Raw genomic sequence first — 22,481 nt, forward strand, 5'->3', positions numbered from 1 at the left:
ACAGCTCCAATGATGACAGAGACATAAATGAGCCTGACGCATACACCCAGCTTATGAATGTGTTGCCTTCTTCTCTTTATACTTCCCCTGCCACATTTGTTTCCATGATGAGAAATTTGGCTGACACTGTTATCTGTTCATCTCTGACAAAACTGACTTGAGGCCTAATTACAAAAGGATAAGCCTGAACAATGCCTTACCATTTTCTATAACCATAAATCCCCATGTCGGAAAATACCATGTGGGAATTGTTTCTCCTGTGTGTTCTTCTTTTCTTAAAATGTGGTAAACTGAGGCAGGCATTTGGTGAGGCAGTTAAGATGCCGCTTGGCTCTCATGCACATCTAATGTCGGAGTACTTGGGTTTGAGTCCAGCTCCCCTCCCGATTCCACCTTCCTGCTAATGTGTACTGTAGGAGGGCAGTGGTGTTGACTCAAGTAGTTGGGTCCCTGCCACCCACATGGGAGACCTGGTTTGAGTTCCTGGCTTCAGCCTGCCCCATCGCCCCTTGTTAGGGACATTTGGGGAGTCAATAAGCGATGAGAGATATCTCTCTCATTCTCTTGCTCTTTCTGCCTTTCAAATAAATAAAATAAATAAGGAAAACATATGATAATCTATTTCAAGTATACCAAAACATAGAATAATCAAACACCCACATCGTTGCCCTCCCATTAAGAAATAAAACATTAAGCACATATAAATAAAAACAGTAGAGAAGCACCATATTCTCTTTCCATATGAATTCCCCACTACAGGCCCAGTGAAGCACTTCATTTGACTTCAACATTCCCTTAAATGTGCTTCTTATTCTTTTATTACAAATGTCTGTCTTCCTAAACAACGCGCTTCTAAACTCTGTGTGTGTGGTACAATGCTGCATGCATTCCAGAATGTGCTGTTCACTTCTACCTGTATTCCCTCGCATGAATATCTGCCCCACGGATCCTGAGGTTGGCCTCTCTGTGTTGCTGTTCAGGTGGTGGTGCCTCCCAAAGAGCTCGTTTTGGCTGGCAAGGACGCAGCCGCAGAGTACGATGAGTTGGCAGAACCTCAAGACTTTCAGGATGATCCTGAGTGAGTAATCTTCCTGTGACCCCTGCACCACAAATGGCCCACTTATATATCCTGGTTTTCTCATCTAGGTTTTTTTTAATAACCTTTTTTTCTTTCTGTTTATAAAATAATTACTGTAGAAAATGTATGGGACATATACAAAACCATGAAGAAAACAATGCCTCATCACCAGGAATACAGTCATTGACATTTTGGCGCTTGTCCTTCCAGATATTTCTTTGGTCACTGGGATTATTCTCTAAACGTAGGGGTTTTTTTTCACCCTTTTTCTTTTTCTTATTTTTTTACTTAATTATTTTTTCTAGGGTAAGTGTTACAGCACAGCACATTAAGCTACCTGTGAGCTGCCTGCATCCCATATCAAAGTACCTGGTAAAGTCCTGGCTACTCGGCTTCCCATCTAGTTTCCCACTAATGAGCCTGGGAGGCAGCAAATGATGCGTCAAGTGCTTGAGTCCCTTACGCCCACACAGGAGACCAGGATGGCTGGTGGCTGCAGCCTGGCCCAGCCCCAGCTGTTGTGGGCATTTAATAGGAGTAAACTAGTAGATAGAAAATCAATCTGTGTATCTCTCTGTCTCTGTGTCACTCTGCTTTTCAAAATAAACCTTAAACATATTTTCCCATGTTAACCAAAAATTTCAGGTATATAATTTTTAACAGTTGTGGACAGGATACAATATTCTGTCCCTGTAGATCATCACTGGATTTGTCCTCCACCTGCACCTCGTTAGAGAACTAATAAATTTTACTGTCTCCTGGCCAGTGCTGCAGCTCAATAGGCTAATCCTCCGCCTGTGGCGCCGGCACCCCGGGTTCTAGTCCCAGTCGGGGTGCCGGATTCTGTCCCGGTAGCCCCTCTTCCAGGCCAGCTCTCTGCTGTGGCCCAGGAGTGCAGTGGAGGATGGCCCAAGTGCTTGCGCCCTGCACCCCACGGGAGACCAGGAGAAGCACCTGGCTCCTGGCTTCGGATCAGTGCAGTGCGCTGGCCATTGGGGGTGAACCAATGGAAAAGGAAGAACTTTCTCTCTGTCTCTCTCTCTCACTGTCCACTCTGCCTGTCCAAAAAAAATTTTTTTTTACTGTCTCCTATTCAATAACTGAGAAGGAAAAAATGAAACTTCTCCTGGGGAGAATGCATCATTTAGGATTCTTTCTGAAAACAGAGGTTATACCAGTGCTTGGAACAGAGAATTTAAAAAGAATGGTTGGGGCAGGCGTTAGCCTAATAATTAAAATGCTGGTTGGGACACGTATATCCCACATCAGAGGACCTGAGTTTGATGTCCAATTGCTGATGCCCACTTTTTGCTAATGCAGACTCTGGGAGGCAGTGGTGATGTCCCAACTGATTGGGTTTCTGCCACCCACTAGGGAGACCTGAATTGAGTTCCTGGTTCTTGGCTTTTACCCCCTGGCCATTGCAGGCTTTTGAGGAGTGAGCCAGCAGGTGGAGCTTTCTCTCTCTGCTTCTCAACTCAATAAATCCTTGATTTTTTTTTTTTTTTTCTTTTTTTAATTTAGAAGCTTGAAGGAGGAGCCCCATGGGCTCCAGGGAGGTGAGCTAGAGGATACTGCCTGATGCTGGCATCTCTGGGCGGCACAAGGGGGAGTAGCTGGACAGCTAGTTATACAAGAAATGAGAATACTGCCACTGGATACTCCCACTTTCTGGGTAAAGACCCAGTGCTGAAGTGATGCCCACAGGAGCCACAAGCAAATGGGAAATTCAAAAGGGGGAGCCAGACCGGTCCTCTGCACCAGGCCTCCGGGCTCCCTGTAGAGTCCCCTGTTGACAGAAATTGACAGGGAGCTGGCCTACAAGGTAGAAACAGATTTAACACAATCCTGTGTCAGCAAGCAAGATGCAAAGAGGAGCTTGAAGGAGTAAAACACAGTTAATAAACTGGCACGGGGAGCATTTAAGATATTCTAACAGAATGTTCCAAAGCTCCCGCGGCAGAGAGTGGAGAGAAGGGATGACATGAGATGGCCTGGAGATAACGTGAAGGCCAGAGTGAGACGAGCACTGTGATAGCAGAAGTGCATTAACTCAGCGCCAGGGCGGCTGTTTTGTTGCTTCTGTCGCGTCCCAGACCCCCATATCAGAGGGTCACTTCAGTGGGTTTAGCTGGGGACTAGAAATTTGAATTAGTTTTTTAAAAAGCTGCCCAAATATCAGTGGTTATCTGAGGAATTAAGGGTAGGGAAAAAGCCTTTTTCTTCTTCCTATTATAAACAGATTTTTTTTACGTGAGTCTTATACAGAGCGAGGGTTTGGTTGGCTAATGTAATGTCAAATGTATTGAGTTAGTACAGTTCAGAATGCCGCTCTGAAACCCCTGCTCTGTGTGTGTTTGAATTGCATCATTTAGATGTAGAAATCTAAGCTTCTGGAAATATCATCTGACACCAAATCCAGTGTGATTACATGACGGATTAATTTCTTAAAAACTGTTTCATGTAGTTATACGTTAGGGAAATTTCAGGTACATGGAAATTAATACTTCATATTACTGTCTAATTATGTAAATGTTTAACTCCAGTAACTTTTCTTCGCGTGTGTGCCATTTGGCCCATTTACTTTTGAAGCTAAGTTATTAAAGCACACACTTCAAGTGCCAATGAAAGCAAACAAATGGAAACACTAACTGAAGAGACTTTTCTAAATATTCCTGTGTTATGTAGGTCATTTCTAAACACTGGTTTACAGTGTTCCAGAAATTCCTTTAAAGCTCTGAGTTATTAAGTCTTCCCACAGTAGCAGTTTAAATCCTGTAGAAAAACTGCCACGTGTGCACAGAGGTAAATGTGCAGCCCCGTTGTTTACAAGAGGGAAAAATTGACAACAGCCTCAGTGTGTGCCGAGCAGGGTAAATATATGGTTGAATGCTATGCAACCAGTAACTAGAATGGCTGAGCTGTATATATCGTTTTGGAAATGTTTTAAACAGAGTGCAAAAGCAACAGAATCACGTGTTCCATTTATGTTGGTTGAAAGAACATTGTAAGCTCGTAGCAGAATACCTGGTCGGTTCAGAACCAAACTAATTCATTTTTTTTCTTACAAGCTGAATGGAAGAATCAGGGGAAAGACTGAATTTCTCATTTGACTTTTTTACAAGTCTGCTTGCTTCTGTGATGTTAAGGAAATAGAAGGGGTCAGCATCATTGTTAGAAATTTTGTTGCTTGGAAACAGGATGGTGGCCACATCTTGTCGGAGATGGCCTGTTGTGCTGTAAAACATGACTGTAGGTCTGGGTGGTCTGGCTGGCTTACGACCTGTCTAATTCTGTGCTTATTTCTTTCCATAGCATTATAGCCTTCAGAAAGGCCAACAAAGTGGGTATTTTCATCAAAGTCACCCCACAACGTGAGGAAGGCGAAGTGACCGTGTGCTTCAAGATGAAACATGATTTTAAAAACCTGACAAACCCTATCCGGCCCATTGAAGAGAGTGACCAGAGCACTGAAATCATCTGGCTCACCCAGCATGTGGAACTCAGCTTGGGCCCACTTCTTCCCTAAAAATGTCCAGGGGTGGGCAGATCGCAAAGGACAGTGTCACTACCAACTCACACTAAGATGTGGCAGCCGCTGCTTCTCTAGGCCTTGTTTATAACCGTGTTCCCGTGCACTCCTGAGCCCTTTCCCCAGCAGAGTGGGAGCAGTGGCCAGGCCTTAGGAGTGCAGGATGACTGCTGGGCCTCTTGCTCTCACCTCCGTTGACCACTGAGCCCTGCACGTTGAATAACAACATAGTTGCATCCCACTGAAGGAGATATTTCTCGGAGTGGCAGTTAGATTTGTCACCTGAGAAACTCTGAGCATTCCCTCTCTTGACCTGATCTCACTAAGGATCACAGAGTGACGATGACGTGAAAAATCATAGCGCAAAGGTGGAGCTGCCGTCAGTGCTCCCACGTGGCTCTCAGTGTCCCTCCTGCTCTCTGTGTTCCATGAAGTAGGGTCTGGCAGTCTGCAACATGCCCTCCCCCTGCTCTTGTGGCTCCCGTCATGCCATAGGTTCCATTTGACAAAAAAGGTCACCTTCTCTTCACTGTCATGCTGATTGGAGAAGCCTGTGGAATTCTTAAGGCACTTCGATTCACCCTCTTCTAACTGAATACCGAACACTTAACCAGTTGCACTTAAATTTTTTCCTGGTAAAATACTGAACTTTTGAGATGGATCTTAGAGGCAAGCAATCGCATGTCATGTAAGGGGATGGGAGGAGTAGCAGGTTCCATTCATCCTAGATGGGATCTGGTGCGTTCAGGGTGGTATGGCCATAGACCGCTCACTTGAAATATTGCCACAGTATCCAGGGACGGGTGCTGCCACAGGGAGGCACGCTCTGTGTACTCCCAGCCCTGCCTCTGCTCTGCCTGTTTAACCCAGTAAAGTGTTCTGAGAATTTGAAACTGGTAAAGAGCCCAAAGAAAACTTCTGTGGACACTTACTTCTGGAAACATTTTGAAAGATTTCTTTTTAGCATGATCTGAACTAATGTTCTTTCCATTGATTTGAAGGGGAAATTATATTATCTGAATCCAAAGCTGGATATTAAGGAAAAGAGCTTTTCCCCTTAGTAAATTTTAAACCTTTGTCATATGGTGTGTCCAAGAAAGACCATTCTGATTGTAACCCATAAAGTAGTTCAGCAAGCATCCCAGAATCCTGGCCTAACAGCAGACGTCCTGTTTTCTCCTGGAATTCTGGAGTTGGCTGGCTAACCTTAATTTCTGTGATGTTTTCTAAAATGAACTTGACAAAGTAGACCACCAGCTGCACCACATTTTCTTTAAAAGTATTGGAAGTGGTCAGTGGACTTGTGAGTTAGAAATTTCTGGTTTGTGCTGGTTTTGTTTTTAAGTCTTTAAAAAAATAAAAATAAGGTATAATATACAATAAAGATAGAATTCAGTCCATTTCAGCTCCCCTTGAAAGATGAAAATATTTAGGAGGCTTCTCAAAGACACTAAATTCTACTGTTACTATCAAGGCGACTTTATGAAACGGTGTTCCCACGGAGTAATATGTATGCTGCAGTGTGCGAAACATTCGCACCTAATAACAGTCGCAGTAAATAAGGTTTGGCCTCTTAGGAGTTGGGGCAGGGGAATGGGTAACCACAAGTTCACAGGTGAAAGAAGCAGCTTAATGTTGTGTAACCCCACATAGTGTGGAATTTTTATTTCACTCCCTGCCAGAGCCTGCCGTGAAACCACTGGTCCGTGTCTGCCACTGGAGGAAGCAGGCATCAAGTAGAGAACAGCATCACGCGCTCACAAGCCTGCAATGGCTGCACAGCTGTATGGCGTGCCTTTATGGGCTGTAGCCATTACTGTTGTTCCCAGAAGTAATAATGTTTAAGTAACAGTCTCATCACTGCCATGGGACACCACACAAACACTTCTGGTCATAGTTTTTTCCCCCTCAGAAGTCAAATTAACTTGCAGAATAACTGGCATTGGTTTAATATTTCCTCAAGATAGATTATAGTGCAAGCTGGCATTCTGTGTGTTTGTAGAGATGGTTCAGTACTTGCAGCTGGTGAATTAGGACTGTGTTGCCTTTTTTGTATTAGGTCAGATGCAAGCTTTGTAATGCTAGTTGGTGTGCACCCCCTCAGGAGGCAGGCATCATCAGCTCATGAAGCTACAATTTGGGAAACTTAGGGCCAAGGTAATTGGGTTTGTGTGTGGTTCACCCACCAGAGTCTTGTTTAGAGTGTAGGCGTCATGAGCTCAGTGTCACCCACGTTTGTGAAGAAGCCTCCTTGTCCGTCCCTTTGGGGAATGAGAGGTACTCCCTGATCTTTACGAAGGACAGGTTACTGTTTGCCTTACTGCTTAACTTAATGTAGTGAAATAAAGCAGACAAAGCTTGCGTGTGTCTCCTGTTTGGTTTCTTGAAGACGGGCGGGAAGCAGCATGGGTCGGAGTCTGAAGGTGGCTGGAATCACAGGAGTTGCTCTCTGAGAGCCAGCGGCGTGCTTCCTTCCACCTCTTGAAGTGAACTGCGCGAAATCCTCGGATCAGATTAGTTGACTGTAACGTTACAGGGAGAAGATGCTTGCTCTGTACCTGCGTGCTCTCAGACACACATCAGTGTTGCTGTTAGCCTGGATCATTGCTCCCAAAGATGGTTCCTCGCACAAGCTGGTTCAGCCTCCCCAGGTAGCCATTCATCTACCTTCCCCCAGAGCTCTTCCCTCTAGTGTGCATGGATTTGTTCCTGCTCTCCCACCTGAAACAAGCCCCACCTCAGCACTTGACCTTGCCCTCTTGCTGTTTGTCTCATGCATATAGCTTCTCCCTGTCTACTGATATATGTCTGTTCCTACATAGTCATAGAGATGCCGGCACCACAGGTGGCTTTACCCACTATGTAGCAGCACCAACCCCTCAACTATTTTTTTTTTTTGAAAGGCAGAATTAGACAGAAAGGTCTTCCTTCCGTTGGTTCACTCCCCTAATGGCCGCCACAGCCAGCGATGCGCCCATCCAAAGCCAGGAGCCAGGTGCTTCCTCCTGGTCTCCCATGCACAACCCCTCAACTATTAAACAGGTTAATCGAAGTCCTCACCCAAGATTTTAAACATCTGGGTGATTTCTGTGTATGGTCCTGTGGGTTGCTTTGGCCATGAAAAATGGTATGGTTCCTTGTGTTGTATGTCCTAATTTTGAATACCAGTCATGGGCTCTATGACAGTGGAGACAGGTGAATAGCTAATGCTTGGAAGTGAGCAGGCTTCTCTCAGGCCTTTTGTGCGGGCTTTGGTCAATGTCATCAGGAACCATGCTGGGTTTGGCTTTAGTTCTTGCTGTGATTGCCTTTAATGCATGGATTTCACATTCTCCAGCATTATTTTGTGCTTTGGGTTGGGGCTGAAGAGCTTCACCCTTGGCTCGCAGTTGTTCTGCATACCTGCACCGTGGTCTCTGTGTGCCCTTGCCCACCCTCCAGCAAACGATGCTTGTTACTGTTTGCTAGGCTGGTAGTGGAGGAGGAATAAAGGGGTCTCAATTCCACCTCAGGCTTTAGCAGGCCCTGTGCACCTGAGCCTTAGTACTTTTCTCAACATTCTTGCCTGTTTTCTCTGACTTGCATCTGTGTCTGGTCTTGATCTTTTTTTTTTTTTTTTTTTTTTTTTTTTTTTTTTTTTTTGACAGGCAGAGTGGACAGTGAGAGAGAGAGAAAGGTCTTCCTTTGCCGTTGGTTCACCCCTCAATGGCCGCTGCAGCTGGCGTGCTGCGGCCGGCACACCGCGCTGATCCAAAGCCAGGAGCCAGGTGCTTCTCCTGGTCTCCCATGCAGGTGCAGGACCCAAGGACTTGGGCCATCCTCCACTGCCTTCCGGGGCCACAGCAGAGAGCTGGACTGGAAGAGGAGCAACTGGGACAGAATCCAGCGCCTCGACCGGACTAGAACCCGTTGTGCAGGCGCCACAGGTGGAGGCTTAGCCTATTGAGCCATGGCGCCAGCCTAGGCTGGTCTTTGAATGGAGCACAGACGCAGATGAGGAAGGAGCCTGGGTTAGTTTTCAAGGAGTTTGCAGCCCAGTAAAGGAGCTAAACACATGGAAAACCCCAAAGTGCAAGGGAGAAAGAAATGCTCTGGAGAGGCAGATGGGAGCAGAAAGTAATCCTGGAAGACACAGAGAAAGGCAAGTTTCCCAGGTAGAGAAAACACTGAAATAAGAACAAGAAAGCACAAAGCAAGTCAGAATTGGGGTAAAAAGCAGCATAGTGTATATTAGAAAACAGATCAACTGCTACCCAAAAGAAATGAGCTGTGGAGGCAGGTGCTGTGGTGTAGTGGGCTAAGCCTCCGCCTGAAGGAGTGGCGTCCCACATGGGCACCAGTGCGTGCCCTGGCTGCTCATCTTCCAATCTGGCTCCCTGCTATGGCCTGGGAAAGCAGCGGAAGATGGCCCAAGTGCTTGGGCCCCTGCACCCATGGGGGAGGTCTGGAAGGGGCTCCTGGCTTCAGATCAGCACAGCTCTGAACGTTGCATTCACTGGGAGAGTGAGCCAGCAGATGGAAGACCTTTCTTCTCTATCTCTCCCTCTCTCTCTCTCTCTGACTCAAAATATTTTGAAAAAATGAGCTATGAATCCATAAGAAGACATGAAGGACCCTGAAACACGTGTTACTAAACAGAAGAAGCCAGTGTGAACAAGCTACAAGAGCATGACTCCAACTGGGACATCCTGGAAGAGGGAGGAGACAGTGGGTGAAGATTAGTGGCTGTCAGGGGTTGGGGGACAGGAGGGAGGAATTTAGGGTGATGAACGACTGAAATACTATGGTGGGGGATACACATCATTATCCCTTTGTCCAAAGCCATGTAATCTAAAGACTTATTTTTTATTTATTTGAAAGGCAGAGATACAGAGAGGGAGAGAGAGATCTTCCATCTGCTGGTTCACTCCCCAAATGGCTGTAATGGCCAGGGCTGGGTCAGGCTGAAGCCAGGAGCCAGGAGCTGCTTCTGAGTTTCCCACATGAGTTCAGGAACCCAAGCACTTGGGCCATCTGACACTGCTTTCCCAGTTGCATCTGAAAGTGGAGCAACTGAGACTTGAACTGGAGATGCTGGCATTGCAGACCAAGGCTTGGCCCACTATGCCACAATGCTGGCCCCTCAAAGATTTTGAAGCAGAGAAATGACTTAATCACCCTGGTTACTGTGTTGAAAGCTAAGGCAGTGGTGCAGGGCAGGCCCTGGGTGGTCTTGAGGAGGCAAGTGTGTGTGTCCTGTGAGGATTACCTTGGGTCATAAGTAGATGGTGGTGACCGGCCGAGGGTGGTCACTTTGGGGATGCTGTGGTTAGTAGAAGGTAGAGCTGGCAGGATTTGCTGACTTACGGGGTGTGGTCGGTGAGCAGAGCTGAGGTTTATGGGAGCAACTCAAAGGATGCGGTTGGTATTTAGTTAAGGACCACATAGGAAAAGGACCACATATGGTGAGAGAAAGATTTAGTGATTTTGGACTTTGAAAAAATACTCGAGATGGTATTTAAATGTGGAGATGGCACGAGAACCAGGACCTGACACTACAAAAGTGAGGGTGGAGAGGAAAGACGGGTATGCAAGAAGAGACCTGGAACAACGCAAGACAGGGAGCGTGGCAAAGAACTCAGAGGATACAGAAAGGAGGGGTGTGTTCTGGAAACCAAGTGAGCAAAGCCTGTCTGGGGAAAGGTCAACTGACAGATGGTAGGCACGGAAAGATTACGTAGGTGCCTGCTGACGGACGCATTTAACAGTGGGGATGAAGTGCTGGGTGCAATGCCCTAACCTGAATGGGCGCAACGGAGAATAGGAGAAACTGGAGCAGTTTTGCGGTAAAGGACAGCGGATAGGGGAATCACTGATGTGACATCCTTGAACAGGTAAGAGAGCGAGACAGAGTGCTAAGAGGTGGGGCTGGTTTTAGGGAGGGGAGCAGGAACAAACTCCCACAGGAGAAGGAAGAGTTCTGGGGGGGAGCTACTTTGGGAGGCTGGACCAGTCTGAAACTGTCTTTGGGAACAATGTCTCAAAGGTTTGAGTCTTGACTGCTCCACTTCTAGTCCAGCTTCCTGCTAATGCCCTGGGAAAGCAGCAGAAGATGCTTGGGCCCCTACACCCTTGAAGGAGACTCAGAAGAAGCTCCCGGCTCCTGGCTTTGGATCAGCTCAGCTCCATCCGTTGCAGCCATTTGGGGAGTGAACCAGTAGGTGGAAGAATTTCTCCATCTCTCCCTGTCTCTCTGTAACTCTGCTTTCAAATGAATAAATAAGTCTTTAATAAAAAGGCCGGTTGAAAGTATGAACGAAGTAACTGCAGTGCTGACCTGACCCTAAGATCCTTTTCACTTCAGAATCTGGAAAAGCAGGGCTAACACGGGCATTGTGCCTGCACCATTTTTTACCTCCGCAAGCAGGAGCCGGTGACTAATCTCTCAAAACCTTCGTGTCCTTTTCTATAAAGAGAGGTCAGCATCCTTGCCTAGGGCATACGGATACAGATGAAATACAGGACACGCGGCTAAATGCGAATTTCAGATAAACGACGAGTCGCTTTAAGTATGCCTTGGACACATGTGATTCGGTGTTTATCTGAAATGCAACCTCACTAGAGTTGTGTTTTTGTTTGCTAAACCCGGCAAATCGCCCAAGAAATTTCGGTGAGAGTTAAATGAAACGCCTGGCGTTCGGCGTTTGCCGTAGTGAGTGCTCCGTGCTACTCACGCTGTTTGAAACCCAGCCCCTCACTCATTACTTGTCCCTTTATTCTTCGGCCCAGTTTTTAAATTAACTGTCCTTTTGGCTCCTCCTCCGAAATTCTCACGTACTCAGACGCAGCCCCACAGAGCCGCACACCGCGCCCCCAACTGCTAAGCCAAGACAGCGCAAGAGCGGGCGACGTCATGACGTAAAGGCCACGATCCCTGGGCGGCACCAGACGCGTAAATAAGACGTCATCAGGGCCGGCGCCAGCCTCCAAGCCTGACGGGATTGTGGCGGTCCTGTCTCCCAACTCGGAAGCTACCGCTGCCTCTGGGACGCGCTCAAGATGGCGACCTCGCTGGGTTCGAACACCTACAACAGGCAGAACTGGGAGGATGCGGTGAGTGTGCGGAGGGCGGAGGGCGGAGAAGCCGCGCCCCATGCGGGCCGGGCTGGACGCGGGGCTGCGGTGCGGCCCAGGGAATTCCGGGCGGGAGCCAGCGCCGCGGCCTAGCTCGGCCGGTGCAGGAGGCTGGAGGGCGGCCCTCTTGCCGGCTTGGAGGGAGGACAGGGTCCAGGGACCGGCCCCATGTCCATCCGTGGCTCGTCCAACATTGCCCCGCTGGTTATCTGCCCTCTCGCCGCCCGCCGGAAGTGCAGACAGCGCCCCCTCCCGCGGCCGGGCCCGTGCTGGCCGCCCTCGGGTTCCTGACCTGGCGATCCCCGCCCGTCCCCTCCCCCACGGCCGTGGCTGAGGTGGGGCCGGGGCCTCGGAACCGGGTCCTCAACCAGATCTCCCGTTCTCGCCAGGACTTCCCCATTCTGTGCCAGACGTGTCTTGGAGAAAATCCGTATATCCGAATGGTGAGCGATGGCGTGTGGCGGGGGGCTGGGTTGTTCTTGTGGCGGCGCTGTGGTCCTTGCTCAGCGGCTGGGGGTGTTTCGGCGGAGGAGACGGAGCTCCGTTAGCATCCCACAGCGCTGGACGTTTGCAAAGGACTGCTGTGCCTGTGCGCTCGCTTGGGAATCCAGCCGTGATCCTGCTCCTTGACGGTCCTAACAGCAGCGGGTATCCGCGGGGCACGGACCCTGGGAGGGGGTCTGGGAGCAGGAGCTGGCAGAGTTTGTGTTTTCATATAGCGAGTAGGGGTGGGGCTGCCCCCAGGAACCTCAGCAAGTGCGGGGGACCAGGACTAGAAACAAGGTTTTTCTGACTCCTCGTTCGGAGCCTGTGGCCTGTCCCCTGACCTGGTAGTCTCTCCAGTGGGAGGTACCCTCTAGCCTTATGAGTGAGAAGCGAGCTGGCGGCAGTTAACCGTGGTTAGGTTAGGGCTGGAGTACTGTGATGGATCTCGGAGATACTTAGCTGTCCATACTGTTGTGATGTTGGAATAGCTCATGGGAATGGAATGGTTACGGTGTGCCAGGTGAGGCTATGGCAGTTACCTTCTGGCTAAACTTCGTAAAGTAGCTGTTTGTGGCCGCTTCCACCCTGATGTGGGGTCTGTGGAAGCCGATAGGAACTTTAGTTCTTGGAAGCAAACTTGAGAGCAAAGTGAACCCAAGAGTTACAGCTATGGAAACACACGCACTTACCTGGTAACAGATCCGAAGACTCTTGAGGGTGATACATAGTAACCGTTTGACTATATCCCCAAGCATCCTGTTTCCTTACAAAGATTGGTTCCCCCCCCCCCTTTTTTTTAAGATGCCAGCGATTTCTAATACTTTTTTCGGATGTATTTATGGAAAGAATAGATACCTGGTTCCTTTTCTGTATAATTCTAGCTGTATTTTTTTCTATTTCAGACCAAAGAAAAGTATGGAAAGGAATGCAAAGTAAGTATGTTTGTTAAAGAGTAATGATTTCATTATAGTTTCCTTTTCTGTCCCAAACTAGCCCTCATTTATTAAGCTTTGAGGGCCTCCAGTAAAAGTGAGTGCTTCAGGGCTTTCTTAGATCACTTAGGTCTTCACTGACTAGTAACAGTTTGGTCTGGAAGGTAAAAAAATGAGCACTCTAACCTGGTGTTCATGGGTGGGCATTGAGTGGTCTGTTTTGTATACCAGATGTTGGATAACCATATACGTGAGTGTCTTAGTGAAGGAGGAAGTTAGAAAGGATTGCATGATGCTCCTATTCCTCCCCCCGAAAAGTTTAAGGCTTGGATTATTAATAGTACCTCTGTGGTGGAGGGACTTTGACTTTCTGGATATTTCATTCCTGTACTATGCGAGTTTTTTTTTTTTTTTTTTTTTTTTTTTCAATGACTAGGAAGGGGTGCTGTAAATATAGATTGAAATACTAGATCTCATTTAGTTTAAATGACCGGTACAGCATCTTCTAAACCCTAGATTTCGGGGTCCTTTCCTGAATCCCCCATGAATTTATGAGTTGATTATCTGAGCCTGGACTTGATATTGTCACTTGCTTTGTGCTCCAGATCTGTGCCAGGCCATTCACTGTGTTCCGCTGGTGCCCTGGGGTCCGCATGCGTTTCAAGAAGACTGAAGTATGCCAGACCTGCAGTAAATTGAAGAATGTCTGTCAGACCTGCCTCTTAGATCTCGAGTATGGTAGGTCTGCCCTGTCCAGTCGTGTGGCTCTCAGTGCGGTCAGGGGTCCTAAACAAGCAGGACTTTTGGTCTCCTGCTTCTCACCCTGTCTCTGGTTCTGTGCCACCTTGGAATGTGGTCCATGGTCCGCTTTTCCCAACAAGAGAGCTATAATCGGGCCATTCTCGAGTGCTCCTGACAACAGTAGGAACTGTAAGGGAAAACGGGGAATTAACCAGAACGGGCCTGTACTTCCACCTCTGTAGCCAAGCTGAGGCTCAAGGCGTTGATCCTGTGCCTGGGGCTGCTTTCTTAATGCAGCTTTGTTTCCCGAAGTCCCGACCAGACGTGCGTAAGCCAAGCGTGCTTTAGACGTTGATCTCAGTGCTGGTGTTAGAACTAGCATGCTACCCTGCTGCTGTTTCAGAATGACTGGAAAATGGCTGCGTTTCTGTGTGTTAAGCTCAGAGGGTCACTGTGCCGGTCTTTATTTTAAACAAATTATGCTGTAATAAAAGCTAGATACACCGTTCATTTAGAGGTCAAATGTGAAATGTGACTAAAACCAAAGTGTGTTCATCTAAAAGATTTTGTAAAACATTCACTTCATCAAATTTCATGATGACTTGGGATATTAGATGATTCCTTAAGATTCTGTGCTGAGGGTTTGAATAAAACTCAAATGTGTGGAACTAGGAGGGTGGAGAAGGGAAGGATGGTGTTGTGTTGTGTTTTCTGTGTGTGTGTGTGTGTGTGTTTTAATGTACCTGATGGATCTAATTCCTCTTTTCTTTTGTACCAGGCCTGCCCATCCAGGTTCGTGACGCAGGACTGTCCTTTAAAGATGACATGCCAAAATCTGACGTCAACAAAGAGTACTACACACAGAATATGGAGAGAGAAGTATGCTGCCACTTTCTCACTGTAGTTGTATATTTGATAAAAATCCTAGTGAATTGCCTCAGTCTATATGTGTGTCTTTATAGATTTCCAACTCTGATGGAACACGGCCAGTCGGCATGCTGGGGAAGGCCACCTCCACCAGTGACATGCTGCTCAAACTAGCCCGGACCACACCCTACTACAAACGGAATCGCCCCCACATTTGTTCCTTCTGGGTGAAAGGAGAGTGTAAAAGAGGCGAGGAATGTCCATACAGGCAAGACTTGGGCTGCTTTTCAGTATTTGTTTACAGAAGATTGATCATCTGAAAAGTGGGAGATCCTAGTTTCAGATTATACATGCTTTAAAGCGTAAAGCTCAGCCAGCGCCGTGGCTTAACAGGCTAATCCTCCGCCTTGCAGCGCCGGCACACCAGGTTCTAGTCCCGGTTGGGGCGCCTGATTCTGTCCCGGTTGCCCCTCTTCCAAGCCAGCTCTCTGCTATGGCCCGGGAAGGCAGTGGAGGATGGCCCAAGTGCTTGGGCCCTGCACCCGCATGGGAGACCAGGAGATGCACCTGGCTCCTGGCTTTGGATCAGCGCGATGTGCCGGCCGCAGTGGCCATTGGAGGGTGAACTAACGGCAAAAAGGAAGACCTTTCTCTCTGTCTCTCTTTCTCACTATCCACTCTACCTGTCAAAAAGGGGGGAAAAAAAAAAAAAGAAAAGAAAATAAATAAAGTGTAAAGCTCACACAACTAATATGATAGAACTCATGTCTTAAAATTGCTAAATTTAGAGGAGCTTGATTAAATCAAAGATTTGCCTTATGAGTGAGCAAGACTAGACTTGCAAAGGATGCATGGGTATGTTTGAGCCAAAACAGCCGAGCACCTGGATTAGGAGTTAACTTGGAGTTGGTAAACCCCCATCTCCCAAAAGATAATTGATATATAAGGAAAATCTCACACCCCAAATGACCATTTAAAAATGGCTGCCAGGAGACGAGGGAGTCTGTCCCTAACCGCCAGTCCCTTGCAGCTCTGTTTGGGTTGTTGCTTTTTTGCTGTGACCATCATTTCCAGTTCAAAAAGTGTATCAGGGTGTGCATTTATGACTTTAATGTGTAGCTACTGTTGGATAATGCCAACTTTTTTGTTTTTGTTTTTCACCATGACACTCGTTTTTTTTCTTGAATCATAGACACGAGAAGCCTACAGATCCAGATGATCCCCTTGCTGATCAGAATATTAAAGACCGGTATTATGGAATCAATGATCCTGTTGCGGATAAGCTTCTAAAACGGGCTTCAACCATGCCCCGTCTGGACCCACCAGAGGACAAGACCATCACCACACTCTATGTTGGGGGTCTGGGTGATACCATTACTGAGACAGATCTAAGGTGTGTGTGTATAATTTTAAGAACTCCTTTTTGCTTCTAACTGCCCTGGGATAATTTATTTGCAAGGATACAGGCAAGCGTGAGAAGGCTGCACACAGTGTGTTGTTGTTCAGCTACTCTGTCGTTAGTATCATACCGACTCCAAGTTCTATAAAATTGCCTTTTAGGAGGCCAGAGTAGTAGTGTTCCTCAAGAGTGCTTCTCCATCCTTGCATATGAAATTAATTGTGGACCGGTGCCGTGGCTCAACAGGCTAATCCTCTGCCTAGCAGCGCCGGCACACCGGGTTCTAGTCCCAGTCGGGGCGCCGGATTCTATCCCGGTTGCCCCTCTTCCAAGCCAGCTCTCTGCTGTGGCCCGAGAGTGCAGTGGAGGATGGCCCAAGTCCTTGGGCCCTGCACCCCATGGGAGATCAGGATAAGTACCTGGCTCCTGCTTTCGGATCAGTGTGGTGCGCCGGCTGCAGCGCGCCTGCCACGGCGGCCATTGGAGGGTGAGCCAACGGCAAAAGGAAGACCTTATTCTCTGTCTCTCTCTCACTGTCCACTCTGCCTGTCAAAAATAAAATAAAAAAAAAAAAAGAAGAAAGAAAGAAAGAAAGTAATTGTGAAGAATTCTGTTTGACCCAGTTGGTGATGAGAATTTTGAAGGGTGGCACAGATGCAGACAGTGTTAGTTATGTAGGGGAGGGAGAGCTTTGTGATTATAAATCCCTTATGGTTTAAATTGTTGGCTTTTGAGAGAAGCTAGTATTTGATGAATTTGTTTTATTTTGGCTTGTATTGTGCTTGGCTTTGTGAGACATTTAGGCAGATGGTAATGGAAGTGACCTCTTCCAAAGAGAGAAAGTGGAGAAGAACCTCCCGTAGGTTTATCATCTGCTCTTGGTAGCCTGTTTCCATCGAACCCTTCCAAAGTAAGCTCAATAGGCCCCACGCTCAGCACTCTTCTCTGTAAAAGGCCTAGAGAGTAACTGCTTTGGGCTTTGTGGGCAGTGTAGTCTCTGCCACATTTCTCTCTTCTTTGTTTTTCTTGCAGCCATTACAGTTTGTTTGTTGTTGTTTAGCATTCTTGGCTCATGGACTATGACAGCTGTAATTTGCCAACCCTTTATCTAGAGTTCAGGGCTTGGGGTCTGATGGGATCTGTTGGAGCCCCTTTTCCTCCATGGGAGAAACTCTGACTTGTCTGAGAATGCTGTTACCATTTCTCATTCCATTCCTCAGTCAGTAGCACCCACAGTAAGGCTGGATACAGGGGTGATGCAAGCAGATAATCATGGGGCCCACCTGCCTACTGATAAGTCAGTGAAAGAGTTGATGCTCCATTTCAGGCTCCTGGGAAGGTCTTGTGTGGTTGACTCCTGGTTTTCTCTGCTGTGTCCCCACAGAAATCATTTCTACCAGTTTGGAGAGATCCGGACGATCACTGTTGTGCAGAGACAGCAGTGTGCTTTTATCCAGTTTGCCACAAGGCAGGCTGCAGAAGTGGCTGCCGAGAAGTCCTTCAACAAACTGATTGTCAATGGCCGCAGACTCAATGTGAAGTGGGGAAGGTAAGAGTTAATTCAGTTTTCAGATATCTTTATTGCAATTTTCAAGAAACTGTTTCATTATCTGGAGACTAGTACACCTTTGACAAACAGGCTTAATTCAACAGGCTCTTTAATAAGATCTTTAAAAGTTCATTCTGTGTGTGTGTGTGTGTGTGTGAGAGAGAGAGAGAGCTGATTCTTAGGGATGCTGGGAGAATACTGCTTTGAAACTGCATCAGGGTGTTGGTGTAATGATCTGCTCCTTTGAAGGTTTATGTTTCTGTGGCCAAGTATCATGCCAAGGCAAGAAAGTTGTATTTTTGTGAATTAGACCTAGATTTTTGCCCTTAGAGGCTCACTGTCTAGTGGAGATGATAAAACAGAATAGCTATTTTAAGTTTGAAAGTGATGATTGCATAAGACAGACACAGGAAAAATGACCCAAATTTTAATTTCAAGTCTCCAGCTTGGAACCAGGGAGGAGAAGGCCAGCAGCAGCTGCTCCTTGTATGGAGAGTTTCCTACCTGCTAAGCATTCTGTTAAACACTTATGTTGCCTCTGCTAGCGCTTAGTTCTAGCAAGTTTTGAATGGAGGTCTTTCTGGTCTCAAAACCTTTGCTCTGACCCACTCTGCACTGTGGCATTTATGGGAAGAGTGTCAAAGAGGACACAAAAAGTGAAGGAATTCCACTTGAGAGGCCTAAGAAGCAGGTATAAAACACAGTGGGACGAACTGCTGATGTCCTGTGTGCTCGTGTGTGTCAGATCCCAAGCAGCCAGAGGAAAAGAGAAGGAGAAGGATGGAACCACAGACTCTGGGATCAAGCTGGAGCCTGTTCCGGGACTGCCAGGGGGTGAGTGCAGGCTTCCTGCTTACGTCAGGAGCTCAGTCTGCCCTGAGGTCACTGTTCGAGGAGACTCGGGCCTGGCTCCTGGGTAGCTCCCTTCTCCCACTGTGACCCGGAAGGATTTAAAGGTGGTACAATCAGTGTTGCAGAATTGTCTTCTGAAGTGGGCAATTTTCTCTCCTCCAGCTCTTCCTCCTCCTCCTGCGGCAGAAGAAGAAGCCTCTGCCAATTACTTCAACCTGCCCCCAAGTGGTCCCCCGGCTGTGGTGAACATTGCGCTGCCACCACCCCCTGGCATCGCTCCACCCCCACCCCCAGGTAACCTCCATCTTCCTTGCTTCGCCCAGAGAAATCCCTGGGTGTGTCCTGTCTCACACCTCACCATCTTGGCTAATCTTTTGAGTTTGCCCTGTAGAAGTCAGTGAGAAAACCTGATATTTTGGATTCCGGAATACTGATGATCTGGGTAGGACTCACTGGGCTGCAACAGTGGTCTGCATCAGTTGTTCCCTCTTCTAAACTAAACCCTGACCAGTGCCCTGGAGCAAGCACTGGTGCTTAGAGAGTGGACTGTGGGCAGCCGCACTTCACAAAGTGTTTATTGCCTGTCACAGCAAGACAAGGGGCTGCTGCCAGAATGTAAATCAATGACCACTTCCTACATTGAGAAAGTCCTGTTACAAAAAAAGCCTTCAAGAATAACAGAGTGCTCGTCATGCAATTAAGTTACATTTTGGCCCAGGCTGTTGATCTTATTGGTAGCCAGCAGCAGAGAGTTGGAGGAGCAGCTCATTATGTATAGCCGTGCCCTAGGGAGTGTCCGGGACAGGGTGAGGAGAGTGCCGGCAGCCAGTGCCCCCGGGGCAAGCAGCCTGCGCTCTGTGGAGACAGCCTGATTTCTGGACACCCTCGAGTCTGCTGCATGCGTGAGGTTGAGGGTGACAGTCTCGCCTATCTTCCTGAAATTCTGACTGGACCCCGCCCGATAGGATTTGCACATGTGAGACACTGCGGAGGTTCAGGTGACGTCCTAACGTAAGCCGTTGTGATCTTGGAAGGACTGAGTGGTTTGAAACATTGTCACGGGAACGGTAGGCTTAACAGCTGTGTTCTTTCCCATCTGCAGGTTTTGGGCCACACATGTTCCACCCAATGGGACCACCCCCTCCTTTCATGAGGGCCCCAGGACCAATCCACTACCCTTCTCAGGACCCGCAGAGGATGGGGGCTCATGCTGGAAAACACAGCAGCCCCTAGCACATTCTCACCACTCTGGGGCTACGTGGAAGAAAGGGCACCTAAAAATCCCAGTAAATGAATCTTGGAATAAATCTATTTTTCCTTCCTTTGTAGTTTCCATGGTAGCTGAATGTGTTCAGATGTGGGCAGTTGGAGAGTGGCAGCCATGCTTTCCTACACGTATTCAGAGGATCAGTGGACTTGAAATATTGAATAAACTGCCATTACCACATCTGGTTACTGCTTAACATTACTAATACAACCTAATGTCTGTTCGCCTAACCTGTACAGGGGACAGGCACATGGGTGAATTGGAATGTTCCACAGAGTTACTATCCTAATAACATGTTTGTTTTGTATCTTTTGGGGGAGGGAGGGCATTGACCTGCGGTAAAGAAACTTTGACCATTTTTATGTCCATTGGATATTTTTCTTTTCATCGTCTAAAAGCAAAGATGACCAGCACTAATCACTGTCGTGGCGTGAGTGTGACTGAACTCTCCTGAAGTCACACCCTCAGAAAGTCCAGGAGCAGCCAGCACCCAGCACAGCACAGAGCTCTTCATCCTGCCCTTTCCAAACTTGATCCATTGCTAAAGGAATCTGATGGATAGTTTGACTTCTCTACACCACCGAGAAAAGATAAAAGCAAAAATTACTTTTTACTCCTGTCAATGAGATGGAAACAGATTGCAAGGAGCTGTGTGTTACTGAAGAAACCTGGTGTCTGGGACAGAATTCTCTGAAAGAACTTCCTGTAAAACACTCTCACTGCGATGAGAAGCCCCGGAGTGTGTTTGAATGGAAGACTTGTGACCTGCAGCTGGAACTCTGCCCTTCAGCATGGGCCTGCGTGTGTCTTCAGCGTCGTCTTGTGATCCTCTCCTATGGGTAGGGGACTGTCTGTCTGGTCTTAGAATATTTGGATATAACTGAACTGTAGATGGTAAGGGAAAGTTGATGTTATTTTGTGTTTTTTTGTTTGTTTTTAAATAATTAAAACGGGTCAATTTTCCAAATACTGTTGTGGCTTATTTCTGTATTGCTGTTTCCTTTATCCTTTGGTAGCTGAAGTTGAGGTCAGTGAGAGAAACAAATTATATATGAATGCAGTGTGACACATGTTTTGGAGTTCAAGTCAGTGCGCCTTTGTGACCTGAAATGAGCTGGAAGAGGAGGCGTCTAGGGGGACAGCAGCGTGCCACACCCCATCTCTGGCCTGGTCAGCTGGATGAAAGGATGTCTTCTGGAATGCAGGATGCTGGAGAACGAGATTGGGAGGCAGGGGCGGGGAAATGTGATTCTAATATGGAATCTGGTGAGTTTAAAGTTACTGTGAAATAGGTCGGTGGAAAATTCCCAGCTCAAAGGGAAATGGAGCTTAAGAGATCAAGATTTGGGAGTTGGAGTTGTGGTGTAGCAAGTAAAGCCATCACCTGCGACAGTGGCATCCCATTTGGGCACCACTTTGAGTCCTAGCTGGAAAAAGCAGTGGATGATGCTGCAAGTGTTTGGGTGGCTGCACCCGCTCATGACTCCTGGCTTCAGCCTGGCCCAGCACTGGCCATTGCAGCCATCTGGGAAGTGAACAAACAGATGGAATAGCTCTCCCTCTCTCTCTGGAATTCTGACTTTCAAAATAAGTAAATCTTAAATAAGTAAATAATTTTTTTTTTAAAAATTGAGGTGGCAGCTGAAGCCCTGGTATGGAGCAGGGATGTAGACCAGGTGGCAATATAGACCAGCTCTTAGGTTTCAGTGTGTCTTAACTGTGTTCCTGGGTGTCTTCAATGCTGATGGGTGAGGACCACCCTTTGAAAAACATGACTATATGATGCGATCACTTTTTTAAAAGTTTTATTTATGTTTTTATTTGAAATGCACAGTAATAGAGATCTCTCTGCTGGTTCATTCTGCAAATGCCCACAACAGCCGGGTTGGGGCAGGCCAAAGTCAGGAGCCAGGAACTCCATGTGAGTCTCCAGCAGGCGTGGCAGGGACCCAAGTACTTGAGCTGTCACCTGCTGCTTCTCAGGAGTGTGCATTAGCAGAGAGCTGGAATGCGGGCAGAGTGGAGACTTGCACCCAGGCACTCTGATGTGAGACGAGAGCATCCCAAGACGGCAGCCTACCCTGCTGTGCCATGGTCTGTGTCTTTGTGAACAGAGGTTTTCATTTCTCTTGAAAGGTGATGGTGTATAGGGCAGGAATGTGTTTCTTTTTAAAAGAAACCTTCAGACCTTTTCCCAAACCAGTGGTTCCACTTTACATTCCTACCACAATGTATGAGAGTTCCAGTTTTGCCACAGAATCACTAACTTTGGTGTTATTCCGGGGGTGCTCAGTAGTATTGTTTTATTCTGCATTTCTATTGTTAGAAGTAAGTTGCACATCTTTTCAAGGACTTGTTGGCCATTTATCTGTCATTTTTTTAAGTAAAATATGGAGCACTTCACAGATTTGTGTGTCATCCTTGCACAGGGGCCATGCTAGTTTCTCTGTAGCGTTCCAATTTTAGCATATGTGCTGCCAAAGCAAGCACTATATATCTTTTTTTATGAAGAATCTGTCCAAATATTTTGGCCATATTTTGGGGAGGATCTTTTTATTAACTAGTTATAGAAGTTTTCTTTTCAGTATAGCTTAGATACTAGTCTTTTGTCAGAAATTTACAAGTATTTTCTCCCAGCGTGTGGCTTGCCTGTGCACTCCTTTGT

General features: G+C 47.2%; 2 protein-coding genes and 1 non-coding gene across 4 annotated transcripts in view; 2 read left to right on the forward strand and 1 right to left on the reverse strand.

The window, feature by feature from the left end:
• Positions 1-6,971, forward strand: part of DCTN4 (dynactin subunit 4) — a 29,856-nt gene extending 22,885 nt beyond the window's left edge. For both annotated transcript variants that reach the window (XM_062188832.1, XM_062188833.1), the window contains exons 12-13: positions 981-1,078; positions 4,394-6,971. In XM_062188832.1, the coding sequence (XP_062044816.1) occupies positions 981-1,078; positions 4,394-4,607 (312 nt within the window). In that variant the 3' untranslated portion in view covers positions 4,608-6,971. The remainder of the gene's footprint in view (positions 1-980; positions 1,079-4,393) is intronic.
• Positions 6,972-11,542: 4,571 nt separating this feature from the next.
• RBM22 (RNA binding motif protein 22) lies at positions 11,543-20,766 on the forward strand. Its single transcript, XM_062188835.1, has 11 exons — positions 11,543-11,702; positions 12,113-12,166; positions 13,112-13,141; positions 13,747-13,879; positions 14,661-14,761; positions 14,845-15,017; positions 15,942-16,142; positions 17,533-17,697; positions 18,443-18,531; positions 18,712-18,843; positions 19,652-20,766. Exons 1-11 carry the CDS (start codon positions 11,649-11,651, stop codon positions 19,780-19,782), a joined length of 1,263 nt encoding a protein of 420 aa, XP_062044819.1. The 5' UTR covers positions 11,543-11,648; the 3' UTR covers positions 19,783-20,766.
• Positions 20,767-22,200: 1,434 nt separating this feature from the next.
• Positions 22,201-22,306, reverse strand: LOC133758927 (U6 spliceosomal RNA). The gene has a single exon (XR_009865833.1). It is a non-coding gene; the product is annotated as a U6 spliceosomal RNA (small nuclear RNA).
• Positions 22,307-22,481: the final 175 nt, after the last annotated feature.

This window comes from Lepus europaeus, chromosome 4, assembly GCF_033115175.1.
Source record: "Lepus europaeus isolate LE1 chromosome 4, mLepTim1.pri, whole genome shotgun sequence".
NCBI classification, from domain to species: domain Eukaryota; kingdom Metazoa; phylum Chordata; class Mammalia; order Lagomorpha; family Leporidae; genus Lepus; species Lepus europaeus.

Bases quoted from the DNA above. Each gene is read 5' to 3' on its own strand.
- RBM22 (XM_062188835.1), top strand. From the start codon at position 11,649: ATGGCGACCTCGCTGGGTTCGAACACCTACAACAGGCAGAACTGGGAG. The intron at 13,142-13,746 runs GTAAGTATGTTT...TTTGTGCTCCAG, and splicing joins AGTATGGAAAGGAATGCAAA to ATCTGTGCCAGGCCATTCAC. The intron at 15,018-15,941 runs GCAAGACTTGGG...CTTGAATCATAG, and splicing joins GGCGAGGAATGTCCATACAG to ACACGAGAAGCCTACAGATC.